General features: G+C 38.7%; 1 protein-coding gene, 1 long non-coding RNA gene and 1 pseudogene across 2 annotated transcripts; all 3 read left to right on the top strand.

The window, feature by feature from the left end:
* Positions 1-1276: 1276 nt before the first annotated feature.
* LOC120595610 (CASP-like protein 4U1) lies at positions 1277-6210 on the top strand. Its single transcript, XM_039853770.1, has 4 exons — positions 1277-1359; positions 1763-2111; positions 2415-2526; positions 5496-6210. The coding sequence occupies exons 1-4, from the start codon at positions 1277-1279 to the stop codon at positions 5753-5755; spliced, it is 804 nt and encodes a 267-aa protein (XP_039709704.1). The 3' UTR covers positions 5756-6210.
* Positions 6211-9453: 3243 nt separating this feature from the next.
* Positions 9454-11533, top strand: LOC120595703 (uncharacterized). The gene is made up of 3 exons (XR_005651001.1): positions 9454-9696; positions 10525-10609; positions 10887-11533. It is a non-coding gene; the product is annotated as an uncharacterized LOC120595703 (long non-coding RNA).
* Positions 11534-15319: 3786 nt separating this feature from the next.
* On the top strand, positions 15320-15438 carry LOC120595827 (uncharacterized; annotated as a pseudogene).
* Positions 15439-17836: the final 2398 nt, after the last annotated feature.

Below are 17836 nucleotides of genomic sequence, written 5' to 3'. Positions count from 1 at the left end.
ATCATATGACCCTACGATGGATTCTTATCAACAGGAAAAACCTGAAATATTTCCCAGGCCAACTTCAAAGTGTCAGCTCCTCATTTTCAAATGCCCATAGAGGGTACCATCTGAAATTCAAATAATTGTTGAATGAGTGAATGAATGAAAAAGTAAGATTGCAAAGAAAGATTTTTAAATGTTTTTTTAAAATGTTGAAACGTGCCAGAGTTGGGAATCCCTAAAAGTAAAGAGACACAAAAGACAACATTGATGAAGCGCTTATTGTGCCCCAGGCACTGGAATAAGTGTTATTTCATTCTGCCTAACATCTCTATTAGGTGAGGAATATTAATAGCATTTTACCAAGTAGGAAACTAGTGCTGGGAAAGGGTAAGTAACTTGCCCATGGTCATATAGTTAATAAATGGGAGAGGCCACTTGAAGCCCCGGTATCTGGGATGGCAAAGCAAATGCTCACTTCACCATAGTGTAAAATGGTGAGTCCAAATGTTTGAGACTTCACTTAGAATCCCATCAATAGTTTGCAAACAGACATACGAGATTTGAAACACAAAGATGAACAAAATTAAAGCATCTCAATACTGTACAATTTAGAGTACATATAGTATACTAGTACTACCCCGTATCCTATTACACATGTGTTCAGATCACTGGTAATGACTAAGGCTTTACGTTTTTGCTCTATGCTTCTATTTCCAAGTTTGAAAGACTTTTCTCCTTCCAATTAGCAACGTAAAAGCACGGCAGCACAGGGCTTATTAATGCTCATTGTCACAAGTAAAACTACGATAATCATGACTTTCTTATATGAAGAATGTTAACAGAATTCAAGAAATCTGGTGGAATTTCATTTAAATTTCTAGTAAAAAGATATGAAAGAACAGTTCATTATTTATTATCCAGACCCATCTAATGGCATTTAAATAAAAACTACTCCAAGGCTTTGAAATCAGAATAAAAGTAGAGTTTACGAAATAATCATCTATCATTTATTAGTGTTTCCTAAGGCTCACTGTTTCAGCATGTACAGTGCTGTTAAAACCTCTTCCTCTCCCATCACTTTTTCTTTGCTCATCGATGAAAAGATAACTTCAAAATCATTGACGGTAGAGCAGGTGCAGGAAGTGCCGCAGAAACAACAACTTTGCTTTCCCTTTGTACAGCTTTCCTCCTCCTCCCCGCCCTTCAAACCCCGGTACCCCCAGAGCCTGCCCTCAAACAGCTTCTCTCCACCGGCTGCACAAAACACTTCCTCCGGGCATCCTCGGTCGCGATGACCATGGTCCGGGTCCAAGGCAGGAGAGCACGCTGCCCACCGGCCACCCTCGGCACGCCCCCTCCGCCCTCTCCATCACGGCAAAAATAACACACCAGTACCAGCAAAGTAGCCGCGCGGGCACGTGTCAAAGCTACTTTTTAGTGGGTGTAAGAGAACGTCATTAAACAGCTAAAGGCTACGAGAAAGGTTGGTGAAGCTAAAGTGACCCCGGAGCCTCCCTGGGAGCCTCCCCCACGTCCCCGCGCGTCCGCGCCCCGCCGGGGCCCGGCCGCCCCCGAGCCCCGCGGCGTCGAGCCCCCTCCCCACGGGCCGCCAGCAGCCCCGGCAGGCAGGACGCCGGGAGGCCGGGCGCCGCTCCATCCTCCCCGCTGCACTCGCCGCCCCGAGGTCGCGGGCTGGGGTGGGCAAGGAAGCCGCGCCGACGCCCCCGCGCGGCGCGGCTCACCCCAGCGGCCCGTAAGGGTCCCCACTCACCCCGAGGTGCCCCCCGGGCTGCCCGGCCGGCTCCTGCTGCTCTCGCGCGGCCGAACTTTCCCTCCTGCGCGGCCGCCGCGGGCTCGGCTCCACCTCCCGCTCCGGCAGCCTCCGAGCCTCCGGGGACCCGGGGGGCGGGGAGCGGCGGCGGCGGCGGCGGCGGGGGCTGAACCGCAGCAGAGCCCCAGCGCCAGCCGCCGGGTGGGGGCTGCGGCGACCGGCGGGGGTCGCGTTTGGCCGCTTCCCAGAGCGCCCCTCTGCAGTGCGTCCCTCTGCGGAGCCAGAGAGGGGCGCCCCGGCGGAAGCCTATCCCCTGTTTGACGGGGCACGCCCAGAGACCAGGGGTTCCCTGCAGGTGGGCGGTTTTGCGTGTGCCTGATCACTGAGATCAGGAAAAGTTGAGGGGAGAGGAGTGGTCGGATGTCTATTCATAAGTGTGTGGTCCTTCCTCTTTTAGGATCGAGTTCCCCAGGCCCCTCCCCACCACCACCACCACCTCGTTTCCTTTGCCTTCACTGGGCTGCCCTCCCCTCCATTGGTCTACTTACTCACAATAACTTTGTAATTTGGACCTTGGAGAATTAATTCTGCAGTCGTTGTCTTTGCGGCTCTGGTCAGTTCTAACACCATCATTAGAGAGCTTTTATTTGCAGCGTAGGTCAGAACCTCTTTAGCTCTGAGACCCCACTACCGTGGGGAAGCGATGTCTGCAGGACCCCTGACGGCCCCTGGGAGGCGGAGGAGAAGAAACCGGGAAGGATGGAAAACAGGTAAGTGGGGTATTGAGCAATAAAAAGCTCACACACACACACACACACACACACACACAATAGGTAACGCACGGGGGAGGGGGGACGCACACCCTCGGGCGCCACAGGTGCCTTTTATTTGTAAGTGCTCCAGCACTTCTCTGAGGGAGAAGGAGTTTGGGAGTATTATGATCCCCAATTCTCACTATAATGAAGGAGACTTGAGAGGGATCAGGGTTAAGCTGGAAGAGTGGAAAGATGTCTCCACTCTTAGAGATGCAACTTGTAGAAGTCCCTTGGCTGAGCCACAGCAAGACCAGAGATAGAAACCAGTCCTGTGATTCCTGGTGCAGTGCTCCTTTTATTGCCTGGCCATCAAAATGCTCAAAGTCCCCATCTGGAAGATTCTGGAGCACCAGACTTTAGGTGGGCACAGAGTAGGAGTCCTGGAGGCAATAGGCAGTCTGAAGCAGCCAGTAAGCACTTATTTACCTGTGGGTAGCATCTTGGAAGCAACCCTTGCTTCCTACCAACTCCCCAGCCCACCCAGATCCATCATTGTTCCAACTCCTGCTGCCCTGGAACCTCAGGTAGCTCTGTCCCCACATCCACACCTGTTAAGTGAGTAAATAATCCTTGTGACATGAGATCCCCACAACAACTCAATTGGGATTTGGGAAAGAGGGAAGAAGCTGGTGTTTACCAAATGAATGAAAACAACATCTGCTCTGTTACTGCTCCCAAAATGTTTCACAGTGATAAAGGTCATAAATAAAGAATGAGTCCAGCATCCACATATATATAGGTACAGATCATTGGCCAAGCTTCCTCTGTACATTCTCTCACAGCAGCCCAGTGAGGCAAATCATACAACAATCTCCATTGTGCAGATGGAGGGGCCACATGGAGGTTGGGATTAGTGATGAATTGTGTTAAGGTGAAAGCCTACACAATCAAGCACTCTTTGAATAAACAAGTAACGTCTTCAGAACCTTCCAACTGTCACCAAAACATTCTCACTCCTCCATGAACTGATGATAGGTGAGTTGTTAAAGCATTGATTTTTCTTTTCTCTCATGTGATAACTCCCATCTCTCTGTTCAGTGATGTCTCTAGAATTTCTAAATAATAGCGTTTAAGCGAGGTATCTGTTTTGGAACATGAGCCAAGGACTTGAGTAGGGGCCGCTGTATTGGTACACTGGTGGATCTGGATTCTAGGCTCCTGTGGACTCGCTTGGGGAAGGTAGAGGAGGCACTTCCCTTCCTGTTACTGCAATTGTCTTTATTCCTGTCATCTATAAGAAAAAGGGAGATCACTCAGGATTAATTACATTTCCTTTAGGGGCTCATAACAGACTTCTCAACATACCCGAAGTTGTACAAACTTTTTCGGTTAGGATACTAATGTATCAGAATAGCAACGTGCATATCAATATGTGGCATATCAGTATACATCAATATATATTAAGAATCATAAAGCCAATGCTAGCTAAGGGTTTGGTGCCTCTAGGTACATCTTGACAATAATTATTACATGAAAATTTAAAGGAATCGAAAAAGTGATAAAACCACAAAACTAAGTAATATCATAATGTGAGAAAAGATACATTTTTCTGAATGTACTACTACCCAAACAGAAAGTAGATATTATTTTTGATTAGCATTTAATAGGTATTGCTTGGATTATCTTTTGGGGGCCATCATTATGAAGCAGTGTCGATCATCCTTGGTCTCCATCATTACCAGAAACAACAGTGTGTGAGGGAAAAAGACCAACCAGCTTACCTCTGCAGATGCCATTCCCAAATGATGCCTAGTAAAATTGAGACAGTGAAACCAGTGGAAGAGTGGGTTCTTTTACACTTCAAAGACAAAAGGACCAGAAATACCGGATTGCACACCAAACCCAGATGTTAAAAACCAATTTTTGAGGCTTGCTGGGAAAAAAATTTTTTTCTACATAGATTTTAGCTTTTAGTTTCATTGTTCTTAGGTAGTTATACATTTTTCATAAACATCACGATTTAGGAATCAAAATATGTTATTTGAATTTCCACGCACATTATAAAGGTACCTTAAATATGGTGCTGGTAATGTGGCAACAATGAAGAATATATACGAAGTTCTGGTCATGATGCCAGAGTGATTTTATCCCCTTGGGGGCAAAGGTTAGTCCATATAAAAATATATTCTAAAACAATATGTACAATGTCAGACTTTTACACTTAATAAAATGCAAACTATGTACATTATAATATGTCATTTGTTTAATAATTCGTTTCAAATATATACTGCATGGGTATTAAACTTTATAGAAATGTTTCGTACAGTTCAAGGTCAGACTTCTCAGTCTCACCAGGATCCTTGAGAACCTTGACTCAGAGATCCAGGAGCCGAAAAAGCAGTTGTGAAGCTCACTCCTTAAAACTCAATTACTCTAATTTCTAAGAGATGCACTCAGGCAGTCACTCAAGCTGTGTTGACTTTTTAAACAGATCATTTAAAATTAGATAATCCGAGTTATCTAATTTCTTAGATCACAGCAAATGTGCTGTGTAGTCAGAGGTAGCTCATTAGATGGGAGAGGTCTGTTGTACTAAAGCATGAAGACTTGCCAGACGGTACTACAGTGAGTGGTGAGTCATTGAGATAGGGTCTAATTATATTCCATATAGTCTACTTCAGAAATCTTGAAAATGTGCAATATTTCCAAAAAGGTTTTCATTTAAAATGAGTAAAATAAATAATGTTTGACCCAAAAGGACAAGCTTTGTTTTTCTAGAAAAAAATTATACATTTGAAGACCTCATTCCATAAGCACCGTAACTCAAACATAGGCTTAATTAATATTTGTTGACTGAATGAGGGATGCTTTGAACTTCTTCCACATGTTTTACATTGACATCTTTAAGTTTACACATCAAATCAGTGAGTTGGTTCATAATGTTTTCAATCTTACACTCCATTATTCATGCTGTTTCTCTCTAGGTCAGTCCAGAAGGAGGAGAAGTGCTCCCCTCATGGCCCCCCTACCAAGCTCTCCAAATGACAGGCGGCTGGAGCAGCACAATGCTGTCAACAGTATGACTGAGATTTCACATAAAAGCTATCTAGTACACCAAGTGCTTCACTCTCCACATTTCCATTCTAATTCTGTGCACTCGACTTCGCCACCTCCTCGTTTAAAGAAGAAAACAAAAGGGTTGGGAACTACAGAAAAACAAGAGCAGGGAGGCACCAGGGCCTAATCCACATCTGGTCTGTTTCTGCCTGACATAAATTCCAGATACCTAAACACAGATCAGCTCAAAACAGTGTCTTTTATTTCAACAGTAGTTGCACTAATTCACCCATGTGCACCTTAGCTCACCCAGGCCTTTCTTTTTGAAAACCAGGGTTACTGGTTTTCCCTTGGATAACTCAAGTCTCCATGGTTTACGGAGGAGTCCTCAAACTTTCACTCCAACCTTGATTTTTTAACTCTGATAGATAATTTTATTTTTCTTTTTTATTTTTTTAAGGAAAATTATTAGAGTGACATCGATTAATAAAATCAAATAGGTTTCAAGTGTCCAATTCAAATATATATTATATGTGAATTGCATTGTGTGTTCACCACCCAAAGTTAAATTTACTTCTGCCACCAAATATTTGATACCCTCTACCCTTATATACCTCCCCGCTTCCCATCATCCCTCTGGTAACCACTAATCCACTGTCCCTGTCCATGAGTCTCTGTTTGTCATGTATGCTTGTTGCCTTCAGTTTTTATATCCCACATATGAGCAAAATCATATGGTCCTCAACTTTTTCTGTCTGACTTATTTTGCTTAGCATGATAATCTCAAGATCCATCAATGCTGTCCCAAATGGCAGTATTTTGTTTTTTCTTATGGCTCAATAGTAATACTCCATTGTATGTATGTACCACAGCTTCTTTATCCAATTATCTATCGAAGAACACTTCGGTCATTTCCATGACTTGGTGAATAATAATGCTATGAATATCAGAGTGCATATATCTTTGCAGGTAAATGTTTTCAAGTCTTTTGGACAAATAGAAGAAGGATTGCTGGGTCATGTGGTAATTCTATTCCTAGTTCTTGGAGAAACTCCATACTGTTTTCTATAGTGGCTATACCAATTTACAATCCCATGAGCAGTGTATGAGGGCTCCTTTTCCTCAAAACTTCTCCAACACTTGTTATTACTTGTCCTGTTGATAATAGCCATTCTACCAGCTGTGAGATGATATCTCATTGAGGTTTTGATTTGCATTTCCCTGATTGCTAGTGAAGTTGAGCATCTTTTCATCAATGGTCTGTTGGCCATTTGTATGTCTTCTTGGGAGAAGCAGATAGACAATTTTAAATAATTATTGTTATTTCCTTCAAAGCATTATTAGCATCTTTTTTTGAAAAAAAAAAAAAGCTCACATATCATTTCAGTCAATAGTTGCAAAGTCTTGTTCCACTTTCAAGTCTCATTCTGTGCCCTTTCACTGCTATAACTATACATAATGGTAAGATCTCCATTAATAAGAGAGTATGTTTCAACAATATACATTATTGTAAGAGTCTTTATTACTGACAATAGAAATAAGATGTATAAAGATGTACTCAAGTGTGTTAGAACAGGAGAGCTACTATATAAAATATTAACATTGAACAGGAGAAATGGCCTGGGGATAGGAAGGGCAAGTATAGTTAAAATCAATAGATCCAAACATAAGAAATGCCTAAAGGAGAAGCAACAAGTCAGATACCTAACAAAAAAAGAAAAAGACAGAGAAAGGCAAAGATGATGCTGATATTGGGGGGAGGAGGGAAAGCTTTATTTCAAACAAGAGTATTTCCTGTTCTTTTTTCTTACATATCTAAAATCTGTTCAGGCAAAGGAGTCACTGTGTATAACCACGGACTTGTGTATCTGAGGGTGAACTTGGCTTTCCGAGCAGACGATGCCAGTATTGTTTCCCTTGCTGTCTGAGACAGATTTGGCTTTTTTGTAAACACAACCAGAGATGTTTTAGTTAAATTATTATTCATCCAACAACAGTAAGTTAGGCAGTGAGTGTGTTAGGCGCTGTGAGAACTACAACAGTGACTCTGCACAGTCCTTAACCTCAAGGAACTGAAAATCTGGGAAGGACAGAACACGATATTGCAGGAATTCAAAGAAAGATCCCTGAGGTGCTCATGGATGACTTCACGTTAGAAGTGGCTTTACAGGTAGATCTTGAAAGATGAGTAGGAGTTTGATGGGCAGAGAAAATAGGAAGGCGGCACCCATAAATTAATGCCTAACCAGTGAAGCAGAGATAGGAAAATGCCGCACATGTCCTGAAAATGGTGACCCACAATAGCCCAAGCATAGGGAGAAAAGTAAAAAGTAGCCCAACAGTTAAAAAAAAAAATGACTGCCTAGGACTAGGAAAAGGAAAGGTAAGGGATATGAATACATCCTGAAACTCCCTGAACCGGGCCAGCGGAAGACAGATTTAACACCCGCTCATGATTGTGTGTATGTGTGGTGGTGGTGGTGGTGTTTAAACTGCTTTTGGGATTCCCCTATATTAAATTCTCTGAGACTTTGAAATAAAAAAAAAAATCAAAATATAATAAATAAATTAAAAGTGACCTGAATCTAGATTTTGAAGGACTTTGAATGCCAGATAAGGAATTTATTCGATGTATTTTAGTGGGATTGGAATGTGTGTATGTGAGCAGGCACTGTTAGTTGTTCAATCAACAACTTTTCTTGCTTGCTGAAGAACCCTAATTTTGTTCAGGGCCCATCTCTGAGAGGCCCTGAAAGGGTGAGAAATACGCCCCCAGCTCTAGGTGAGAGTCAATATAAGCCAACAAGAAAATCAATGTGAAAAATGGCTGAGCTTTTAGTATCTGTGGGATACCCCAGAGGAGAGGTCTTGTTATCAATTAGAAATAGAGATCTAGAACTCAGGATAGGCCAGAGCCAGAGATATAGAGAGAATGGAGAGTCCACATAAAAAAAATGTAATCATTTAAATGAGAATGAAAAGATCAATTAGTGAAAGTATCTCATGCAAAAGAAGGTGACTGAGAGCAGAATTCTAGGAACATTAGAATAAACAGGACAAGAAAAAAGGGTTCTACAGAGGAAACAGAAGAAATTATGAGAAAGATGGGAGAACCAGTGATGTGTCTTAGGAGCCAGAGAGCTTCAAGAGGTGGGTGATGGTTATAAATATAAAATTCTGTAGCATCCATGAGTTTTGTCAAGAAGTTACTTTAGCTGTAGATGAGCCATTATCGACATTTCAGAAATTAAGCAGAAAAAGTATATATATTTACAATAAAACTGCATCTGCTAACTAAATAAAAAAAAAGTTTGATTTTTATTAGAATCATAAAATCTGTGCAGTTACACTAACTGTAACTGAAACTGTAACTGGGCCCAAGCTGATTTGCTGTTGATGACATCATAGGACTTTCTGGGATGTGAATGGTGACTCTGTCACTGTGCAGAGTATCTAGCACGTCATGAATCTTGGCCTAAAAAAACAACAGCCAGAAAAAAACAGCCAGAAGCCATGAAGAGGGCATAAGTTTACTTATCCTGATCATTTTTTAACTTCACAACCATTTCAGTAATTCAAGCGATAAGGTAAATTTTTTTATATCCTTTTGATAATAGTGAAACAGATCGGAGATGAAATAGAAAAATAATGTGACTACAAATAGAAAAAGTCATTTTTGTTATAGGATCTTAAATCTGCAGACCCAGCTATGTTCAAGCCCTGAGTTTGTCCTAAACAGATATGGTAGTCTTTTGAGATCTACGCCCTACCATGGAGCAAGAGGTGCTGCTGGTCTTGCTGCCCTCAATCTGTATCTACCATGAGCATCTGCCTGCCATCGGCTGCATCCTCTCTCCTTAGCACCGGTTTTTTACAGGAGTTTTAAGTATTGGGCTTAGTTTCCTGGAGGTATGAGTCCTCCTCTGAGAACAACGTCTGCTTTGAAGCCTGGCTGTCTAACAGGGCCCTGATGCCTTCTTGTATTGTTTTCCAGTTTCAGCTTCTCCACCTGCAATACTGTTCCTCAATTGAATCCTGCTCCGACCTTGACAACCCAAGCAAAATTGGTTTAGATTTCTACCCCTGAAAAATAGTACCCTACACCCAAACTCCTACACTCCCTTAAAGGTACAGCAGCATCACTCAAACCAAAGTTTGTTATATCCCTTGGGAATTGTTGATGGGCCTGCTAGCCAACTCTCAGATGGGCCAACTCTTCCATCTGATTAGTTCAAATAATAATGTTGTTATTATTATTACTGCTATTATTTGGGCTCTTACCATATCACAGGCACTGTTCTAAGCCATATATACGTTTATATACTTGCCACACCCTATAAGAAAACTGAGGCATAGAGAGGTTATAAGCTTTCCCCAGGTCATACAGCTAGTAAGCCTTGGTGCCAGGATTCACACCCAGAACAGCGTCCTTTCCCCTTGAACACACTCCCTGGGTTCCCTTGTCTTAGCCTGAGATAAAGGAGTTCAGGTAACGAATAAAATCTTTCAAAATGTCATGTCTGCAGGGCAAAAATAATAAAATAGGTTCTTCGTGGTGGAAAAATTGGGAAGCACTGATCTCTCCAGTACTCCCCTCTAGACCACCTGACTCGCAAAGCAGTGCTCCTCTGCTGTGCCACATGTGTTCTTCGAACATTCTAAATATAACTGACTCAAGCTTTTAGGAAGTAAAACGAAGCATTACCATGGAAAGTTAAAGAAGATTTTAATTAATAGGTCTGCTTCATCATTTGCTTTATTCTTGAGCCACATGATATCATGTTTTGTCATCTAACTGAAGTGATTATCAACATCATTTATGTTATTCTCCGTTTATTAAGCCAACAGCTAGAGTCATACCAACAGTGTTTACCTAACCAAATAGAGAAGCTTTTATGTTTCTTTCCTTTTCACAGAACAGATACTTCTTGTTTCTTTTTTTTTTTTTTAAATCAGCATCTTGGAAGACTACCAGTTCCAGGATCTATAAACAAGAGATTCTCCTCCAGATATAGCTTTTATCTTGATTGGGCAGAGAAAGGTAGGTGGCTCCCTCACTGATAAAGGGCTCTTTGAGGACTTTTACATAGGTTCTGCTATGCATTAGAGAATAATGCTCAGGAAAAAGAAGGAGGGGGAACATTGCTTGTCACTATATGAACAGTTCTATTTTTTTCTTCAAAGTAATGTGATTACAGATAAAGTAAGAAAATAAATAATTTCACAATACCACACTGCAGTTGAATTTGATCAAAAGAGAAGTGGGCATTTGTCCTTCAACTTTTGGGCAATTTGCAACTGTTGCCTTTTTTCCCTAGGGAAGGAAGAGTCTCCCGGAGCCAACTCTTCCTAGGCCGTCTCTTGAAAACTCAACCGCGTCAGTGTTGGCTAGGCTCATCCTCTTCCAATCCTGCCACCAAGCAACCCACTCTGAGAAAAATTGGGAAATAACACCACTTGTGGAAGTGATTAAGAAGCTGTCACACTTACACAGGAAAATGTTTCTTAGTCAAGGTTCCCTGTGGTAATCTCTCTAGTTACACTTAACTGGAGATTAACTGTGGCTATGCCATTTTAGATTAAGATGAGGGTTGCAAAGTCTACTTATATAATAAAAGCATACCTAGTCTTAGCTTTTAGATTGTCTTCCTTCAAAGAGACAAGTCAGAGGCGGATAAATTGAGAGGCCAGCCAGGCAGCTTCTTAGAATAACAGTCTATAAGAGGAGACTAACATATCACTAAAATATATCAGACCTATAGCCCCAGTTAGCCTGAGTAAAATGTAATTAATCTCACTACTCTTGAAATAGATGACATTCTGGAATGGGAAAGCAAACACCACACGCACACGCACGCGCGCACACACACCATCTCTGTAGAGTATTTTGTCAATGTATATATTCTAAGTAGTAATAAGTTGCCGTTAGCCAAAATTCTCAAATAAAATAATGTATGGTACAATGTTTACTGAAGTGAACGAGTTGTTTATTATCCAAAATTTTATACCTTTTACTGTATTCTCCTAAGATGTCTGGTTCAGCAAATCACAAAAGGAAATGGAAGTACATCAAGAACTGCAGAAAAATGGAAAGTAAATTTAAACAAATTTATCATCAGTAAGTTAGATAAGTGATTCTAACTCTATACCATAAACTAGTTCCTTCCCACTCCCACTAAACAAAGACTAAATGATTATTTAAAGAATATAATTTGAGTAATGCTGTGTTACTAGCTTGCTTGGAGTACGCACGTGAAAATCTTGAGCCAATGTCAGAACTACTCATGTTTTTTCACACTCTCCCTCCCAAAAAAAAGAACTAAAAGAAGAAGAAAATTGGCTTCTGCCACTTTGGAAAACAGTTTGCTAGTTTCTTTCAGTGTTACACACATATCAACCATACGATCCAGTCATTTCACTCCTAGATATTTACTCAAAAAGAAATGTATCTCCAAACAAAGATTTGTACACAAATGTTATTTGTAATAAGCAACAACTGGAAACAACCCCAAGACCCATGAACAGTTGGATGGATAAATAAATTGTTGTCGATTCATACCATGGAATACTACTCAGAATTTTAAAAAATGAACTATTCAGACACTCGATACAGATGAATCTCAAAACAATTATGCTGAGTGAAACAAGCTAGACCAAAAACAGTAAACTTACATAAAATTCTAGAAAATGCTAACTAATATGTAGTGACAGAAAAAAGATCCATGATTGCATTGCTATGGGGTGGGCAGGAAAGGATAGAAAGGAAGAATTACAAAAAGGCATGAAAAACTTTTGAGGGGTGATGGATATGTTCACAGAGGTGATTGTAGTGAACCTTTCGTCAAAACTTAGTAATGTCAAAACTTAGCCAATTGTACATTCCAAATATCTATACTTATTGTATATTAATTATACTGCCGTAAAACTATTTTAAATTAATTTTAAAATTTAAAAACTGATCCCTGCATTTGAAAGAACACATTCTATATCTTGCTTTCAGTAAGAATCAAGAAGAACCTATGGAGACTAATTAAATGATCCTGATCTTTTTATTCAATGGCTAAAACAGTAATTCTCCAAATTTAGTAGGCATAAGAATACCTGAGATGCTCATTTGAAATGTAGAGTTCTGTGCTTCACCCAGAGGTTTTGTTGGAAAATGTTTAACAACTAGCTCTCCAAAAAACCAAAAAGCAAAACAATGTAGGCATTCTATAATACATAAATATATATTTTGCTGATAAAAACAATGTGTAGTACCCAATTTACAAATAATAATACATTCAATTTTTTTAATTTGTTTTTGTAAATTTTATAAATTTAATTCATTCTTACAGAATGCTTTCATTGATTTTTGCCAAACTCTATCTATAGCCAACCTATGGTTGCAACTGATGAAGAAGTATAGATCTAATATAAATGTTGTTTGATATGTTCATTGACATCAATGAGTGAAACATCATTTATTAAATATCTGAGAGATTTCTTTGCTGAATTCTAAAATAACTTTTGAGCATTAGGAGAATATTTCCTCATATTTTATACTATTCACAATATAATGGCCATAGACATAACACATTTTAAAGTTTAATCTCCATTATTACCATTTTCTCCATCACTTTCTTATGTCTGGACAATCGATAAAACAACAAACCAAACCTGGCTTGTATTCGTCAATTGTTAATGTTGTAAATGCTCCCACATGCCGATTTCAACCTACCACTGCATGTGCAGTTGGAAAAAGATACACAGCCTCACACCATTATACAGTATTTCACCAGATAGAGACAATGGACATAAAACCTCAAAAAACATAGATAATAGTAAAGTGTAGAAATGTCCATAGGAAGTAACGAGTTTTGAGTATTTATTACCTTTGTTTTTAACTTATTTAATGATAAGCTTATATAATTTAATGTTTAATGATTTTTAGTAATTGGCTCATAACATTTCTTAAAATTTAATAGTTGGCTCTCTAGCATCAGTCTGAGTTGGCTGCAGCGAACCACTGGCGCCACCTCAGCCCTAAGGAATTAGATCCTCTGAGTCCGAGACTCAGGAATTTGCGTTTTTAATATCTCCCAAGATGATTCTGATGTAAGATGCTAGTAGAAAATCTAATTGCGATTTTTTTCCTCCTTAGCTAGTAAGTAGGTAATCTTCAGAGGCAACACGTTATGGGGAAAGAATACAGGATTAAGCATTAAAAGCACTTAGATTCTCACTCTAGTTCTGTCACTAATTATATGGCCTTGGGCAAATCGCTAACCCTCTTAGTTTCCTAACCTAATAAGGAGGGAATGGGACTAAGAAAGGATTAATAGATGTATTTATAAAAAGATTTACTTACATAATGAAGTATTTATGGGTTTAATGATCTGATATCTATGATTTGCTTTAAAATATTTCGGGAAACAAAAAAAAAATTGGGGCTGAGAGGTAGGTAAAATAAGATTGTCAAACTGTCGTGGTGGCAAGAACATGAGGATTTATTACACTATTCTCTCTACTTGTATGTTTGAAATTTTACATAATAAAAATTTCTTGGAAAGTCACTAATAATCTAGGATCCCTTTGATCTTTAAAAATATGTATCACATAAATTAAACACCATGTGTACAAACTGGGAATATTGAGACTTTTTTCAGCTTTTAATTTTATTTTCTGGAATATCCAAATTGCAAAGGCCCAAATTTTGAAGGCTGTGAAAAAACTTAAAGAGACTTGATTCTAATGGTAAATGTATGAAAATTGCATTTGTTGACCTAGTATTAAACTGAGAAAACAATAAAAAAAAAAGTTTTAAGATATGTTTCACATTTTTCTTGGGTTTCTTGGGTTTAATGGGACAAGGGTCAGAAATAAGCATATGTGGAGCCAATTATACACTGACTACAAGAAACCAACTCTGAATGTAAAGCCATAGATAAGTTAAAGTAAAACAGTGGAGTCAGCTCGCAGATGGTCACCTTCTTGCTGTGTCCTTATGTGGTCTTTCCTCTGTTTGTGCACATCTCTAGTGTCTTTCTGAGTGTCCAAATTTCCTCTTCTTATACAGACATCAGTCAGATTGGCTTAGGGCCATCCTAAGGGCCTCATTTTAACTTAATTATCTCCAAAGATCCTGTCTCCAAATCCAGTATCTCCAAAACACATTCTGAGGTGCTAAAGGCTAGGCCTTTAATATGTGAGCTTGAAGAAATACAGTTCAATCCATAACAAACACACATGTATAGCAATAGAAGAATAGATAAATTTTGGAATAATTACTCAAAGAAATATTATATGATAGTAACATGAATGAATTACAACTATGTGTGATAAGATGGATAATGCTGAATGGAAAAACCAAGTCATAAAAGACTACCTCCATTATGATATCATTTTTTATATAGGAAAAGAAAAGCAAAACTAAAAAGTACATTATTTAAGGACATGTACACATAATATTACTATTTTTAAAAGGCAAAGGAATGATAAAGATAAAATTCAAGATAATGAATTCTTGAATTCTTCTTTGGGAGAAACAGGGGAATGAAACTCAGAAAGAGTCCATATTGATAATGTTCTAATATATAAGTCTGTAGTGAGCTTATGGATATTTATTTAATGCATCATTACTTATATATACTTATATTGTCATATACATAATATTCACATATAAAATATAAATATATATAATTACATATACATTTTCTTTTTAAGGTATCAACTATTATCTAATAATATTAGGTTTAAAAACACTTCTTATGTCTATAGCTATGCCACCCTGAATGTGCCCGATCTCGTCTGATCTTGGAAGCTAAGCAGGATCAGGCCTGGTTATTACTTGGATGGGAGAGCACCTAGGAAGACCAGGTGCTGTAGGCGTTAAAAAAAAAAAAAAGAAAAGAAAGAAAAAAGTGTCCTACGATAGATGATTGGCTAAAGAAGCTGTGGTACATATATACGATGGAATATTACTCAGCCATAAGAAGAGATGAAATACTGCCATTTGCAACAGCATGAATGGACCTCGAGATAATCATGTTAAGTGAAATAAGCCAGACAGGAAAAGTTGAAAATGATATCACTTATATGTGGGATATAAACCTAAAAGCAACAAATGAGCAGGACAAACGGAGACTCATAGATATAGACTATAGGCTAGTGGTTATCAGAGGACTATGGACTAGTGGTTACTAGTGGGGTCGGGGAGAAGGGGGGAGGTAGATGGGGTAAAGGGAGCCAAATATAGGGTTTAGGTGGAGGGTGAGGTGGGTAAAGGGGATCAAATATATGGTGGCTGAAGGAAACTGGACTTTGGGTGGTAAACACACAATAGAATATACAGATGTCAAATGGTAATGTACACCTGAAAATTATATAATTGTATTAACCAATGTTACCCCAATAAACTTAATTTTAAAAAAATCACTTCTTATAATACATATTTTTATGTAGATCTATTTGGGAATGGGTGCTAACATATATAATTTCATAGTTGTCCTAATTTATTGTTATAATATCAAAAATAATTTAGTGGATGGTTTAGAATTATAAGAAGTCTTTGTAGAGAATAGAATGTGTCTCTTGTACATGGTTATCCATATATTAGACTCTCTTTTCTTTTGCAGATCAAACATACTGGATCTGTGATTTTATTCCAGGCATAGCTATAGCATAGTCAGAATCTACTTCTTTTAATAATCTCCTTATCCTTGTAAATTAAATATTGTGATAGTATAATTATACTGATTACTTTCTTTAAAGCTAATTTCCCAACCTCAGCAGTATTGACAATTTGGGCCAGATAATTCTTTGTTGTGAGAAACTGTCCTGTGCCAGTGTAGGATGTTTAGCGGTAACCCTGGCTATTACCACTAGATGTCAGTAGTACACCCTTACCCCCAGCCCCAAGTAAGGACAATAAAAAAGTCTCCAGACTTTGCCAAACGTCCCTTGGGACAAAATCACTCCTGGTTCAGAACCACCGCTCTAGAGCATTTCGGATGCAAATAATACTTAGATACCCCACATTGAAATTATTTTTTTCCTATCTTACTCCACTTTCCTTTCTTGCCAAATAAATCCATTTTGTTCTTTGATGTAAGATCTTAGTAAGCCACCAAAACAACGCTGACCACATTATCACATTCAAACACCAGTAATGACTGAATGCGATTTTTAAAAAACATTTAACTTTTCTGGGTATTTACTCAAAAAACCTGAAAACATTTATCCACAAGATATATGCACTCTGATGTTCATACCAGCGTTGTTCACAGTGGCTAAGACATGGAAACAACCAAAGTATCCTTGGATAGACAATTGGATAAAGATGTGGTACATATATACAATGAAATACTCAGCCATTAGAAAAGATGAGATGCCATTCACAACAATGTGGGTGGATCTTGAGATTACCATGCTAAGTGAAATAAGTCAGACAGAAAAAGTCAAGAACCATATGATTTCATTCACATATGAGATATAAAACTAAAAATAAACAAACATGACAAACAAACAGAGACTCATGGACATGGACAGTAGATTAGTGGTTAACAGAGTGAAGGGGAGGGGGAAGTTAAATCGGGGTATGGAGGGTCAAATATTTGGTGGTGGAAGGAAATTTAACTTTGGGTGGCGACCGCACAATGAAATATACATATGAGATATTGAAATATACACTTGAAACCTATTTGATTTTATTAACCAATGTCACCTCAATAATTTTAATTTTTAAAAACTAATGTTTCACTTCACAAAAGAGCCATGGATATAGAGTAAAGAGAAGGCACCTGAGTTTCTCTGTGTTGTCTTGGTAACGCATCTTAAACTTTAATCTTCTGCAGCTGTGGACAAATCCATGCTTTTACTTAAAATTTTCCAGTTATGTCATAGACTATAAAATACTATGCAGAAACTTTTCTTTCTACTTTTTCATATAAAACTTTTAATATATTTATGATAAATCCATTTCTTAAAATGGATTTCTTAAAATAGATTTATCAGAAATGAAATTATTGGCTCAAGCTAATGAATAATTTTAGAGTTCTTGAATGTATTGCCTTTACCAAAGGGTTGTACCAGTTCATATCACTATCAGCTCTGGTTTGAAATAATACCACTGACAAGAGAACTCTACCAAAACAATAAGACTTTTTCCAACCATCTTGAGAATATTGGCTTTTTCAGTTTTTTGGAATGCTTCCCAATTCCTAGAAACTTAATTCTAGAAACCCAATTTCTAGAAGGAAACTTTTTCAACATGGTAAAGGCAGTACAT

Source organism: Pteropus medius, unplaced genomic scaffold, assembly GCF_902729225.1.
Source record: "Pteropus medius unplaced genomic scaffold, Ma_sr-lr_union100, whole genome shotgun sequence".
Taxonomy (NCBI): Eukaryota; Metazoa; Chordata; class Mammalia; order Chiroptera; family Pteropodidae; genus Pteropus; species Pteropus medius.
This window is presented reverse-complemented; position numbering and strand designations above follow the sequence as displayed.

What these genes read in the sequence shown, in the direction of transcription:
- LOC120595610 (XM_039853770.1), top strand. Translation starts at nt 1,277, where the DNA reads ATGACCATGGTCCGGGTCCAAGGCAGGAGAGCACGCTGCCCACCGGCC. An exon ending in AGACCAGGGGTTCCCTGCAG is followed by an intron (nt 2,112 to 2,414) that starts GTGGGCGGTTTT and finishes TTTGCAGCGTAG; the next exon opens with GTCAGAACCTCTTTAGCTCT. An exon ending in CCGGGAAGGATGGAAAACAG is followed by an intron (nt 2,527 to 5,495) that starts GTAAGTGGGGTA and finishes GTTTCTCTCTAG; the next exon opens with GTCAGTCCAGAAGGAGGAGA.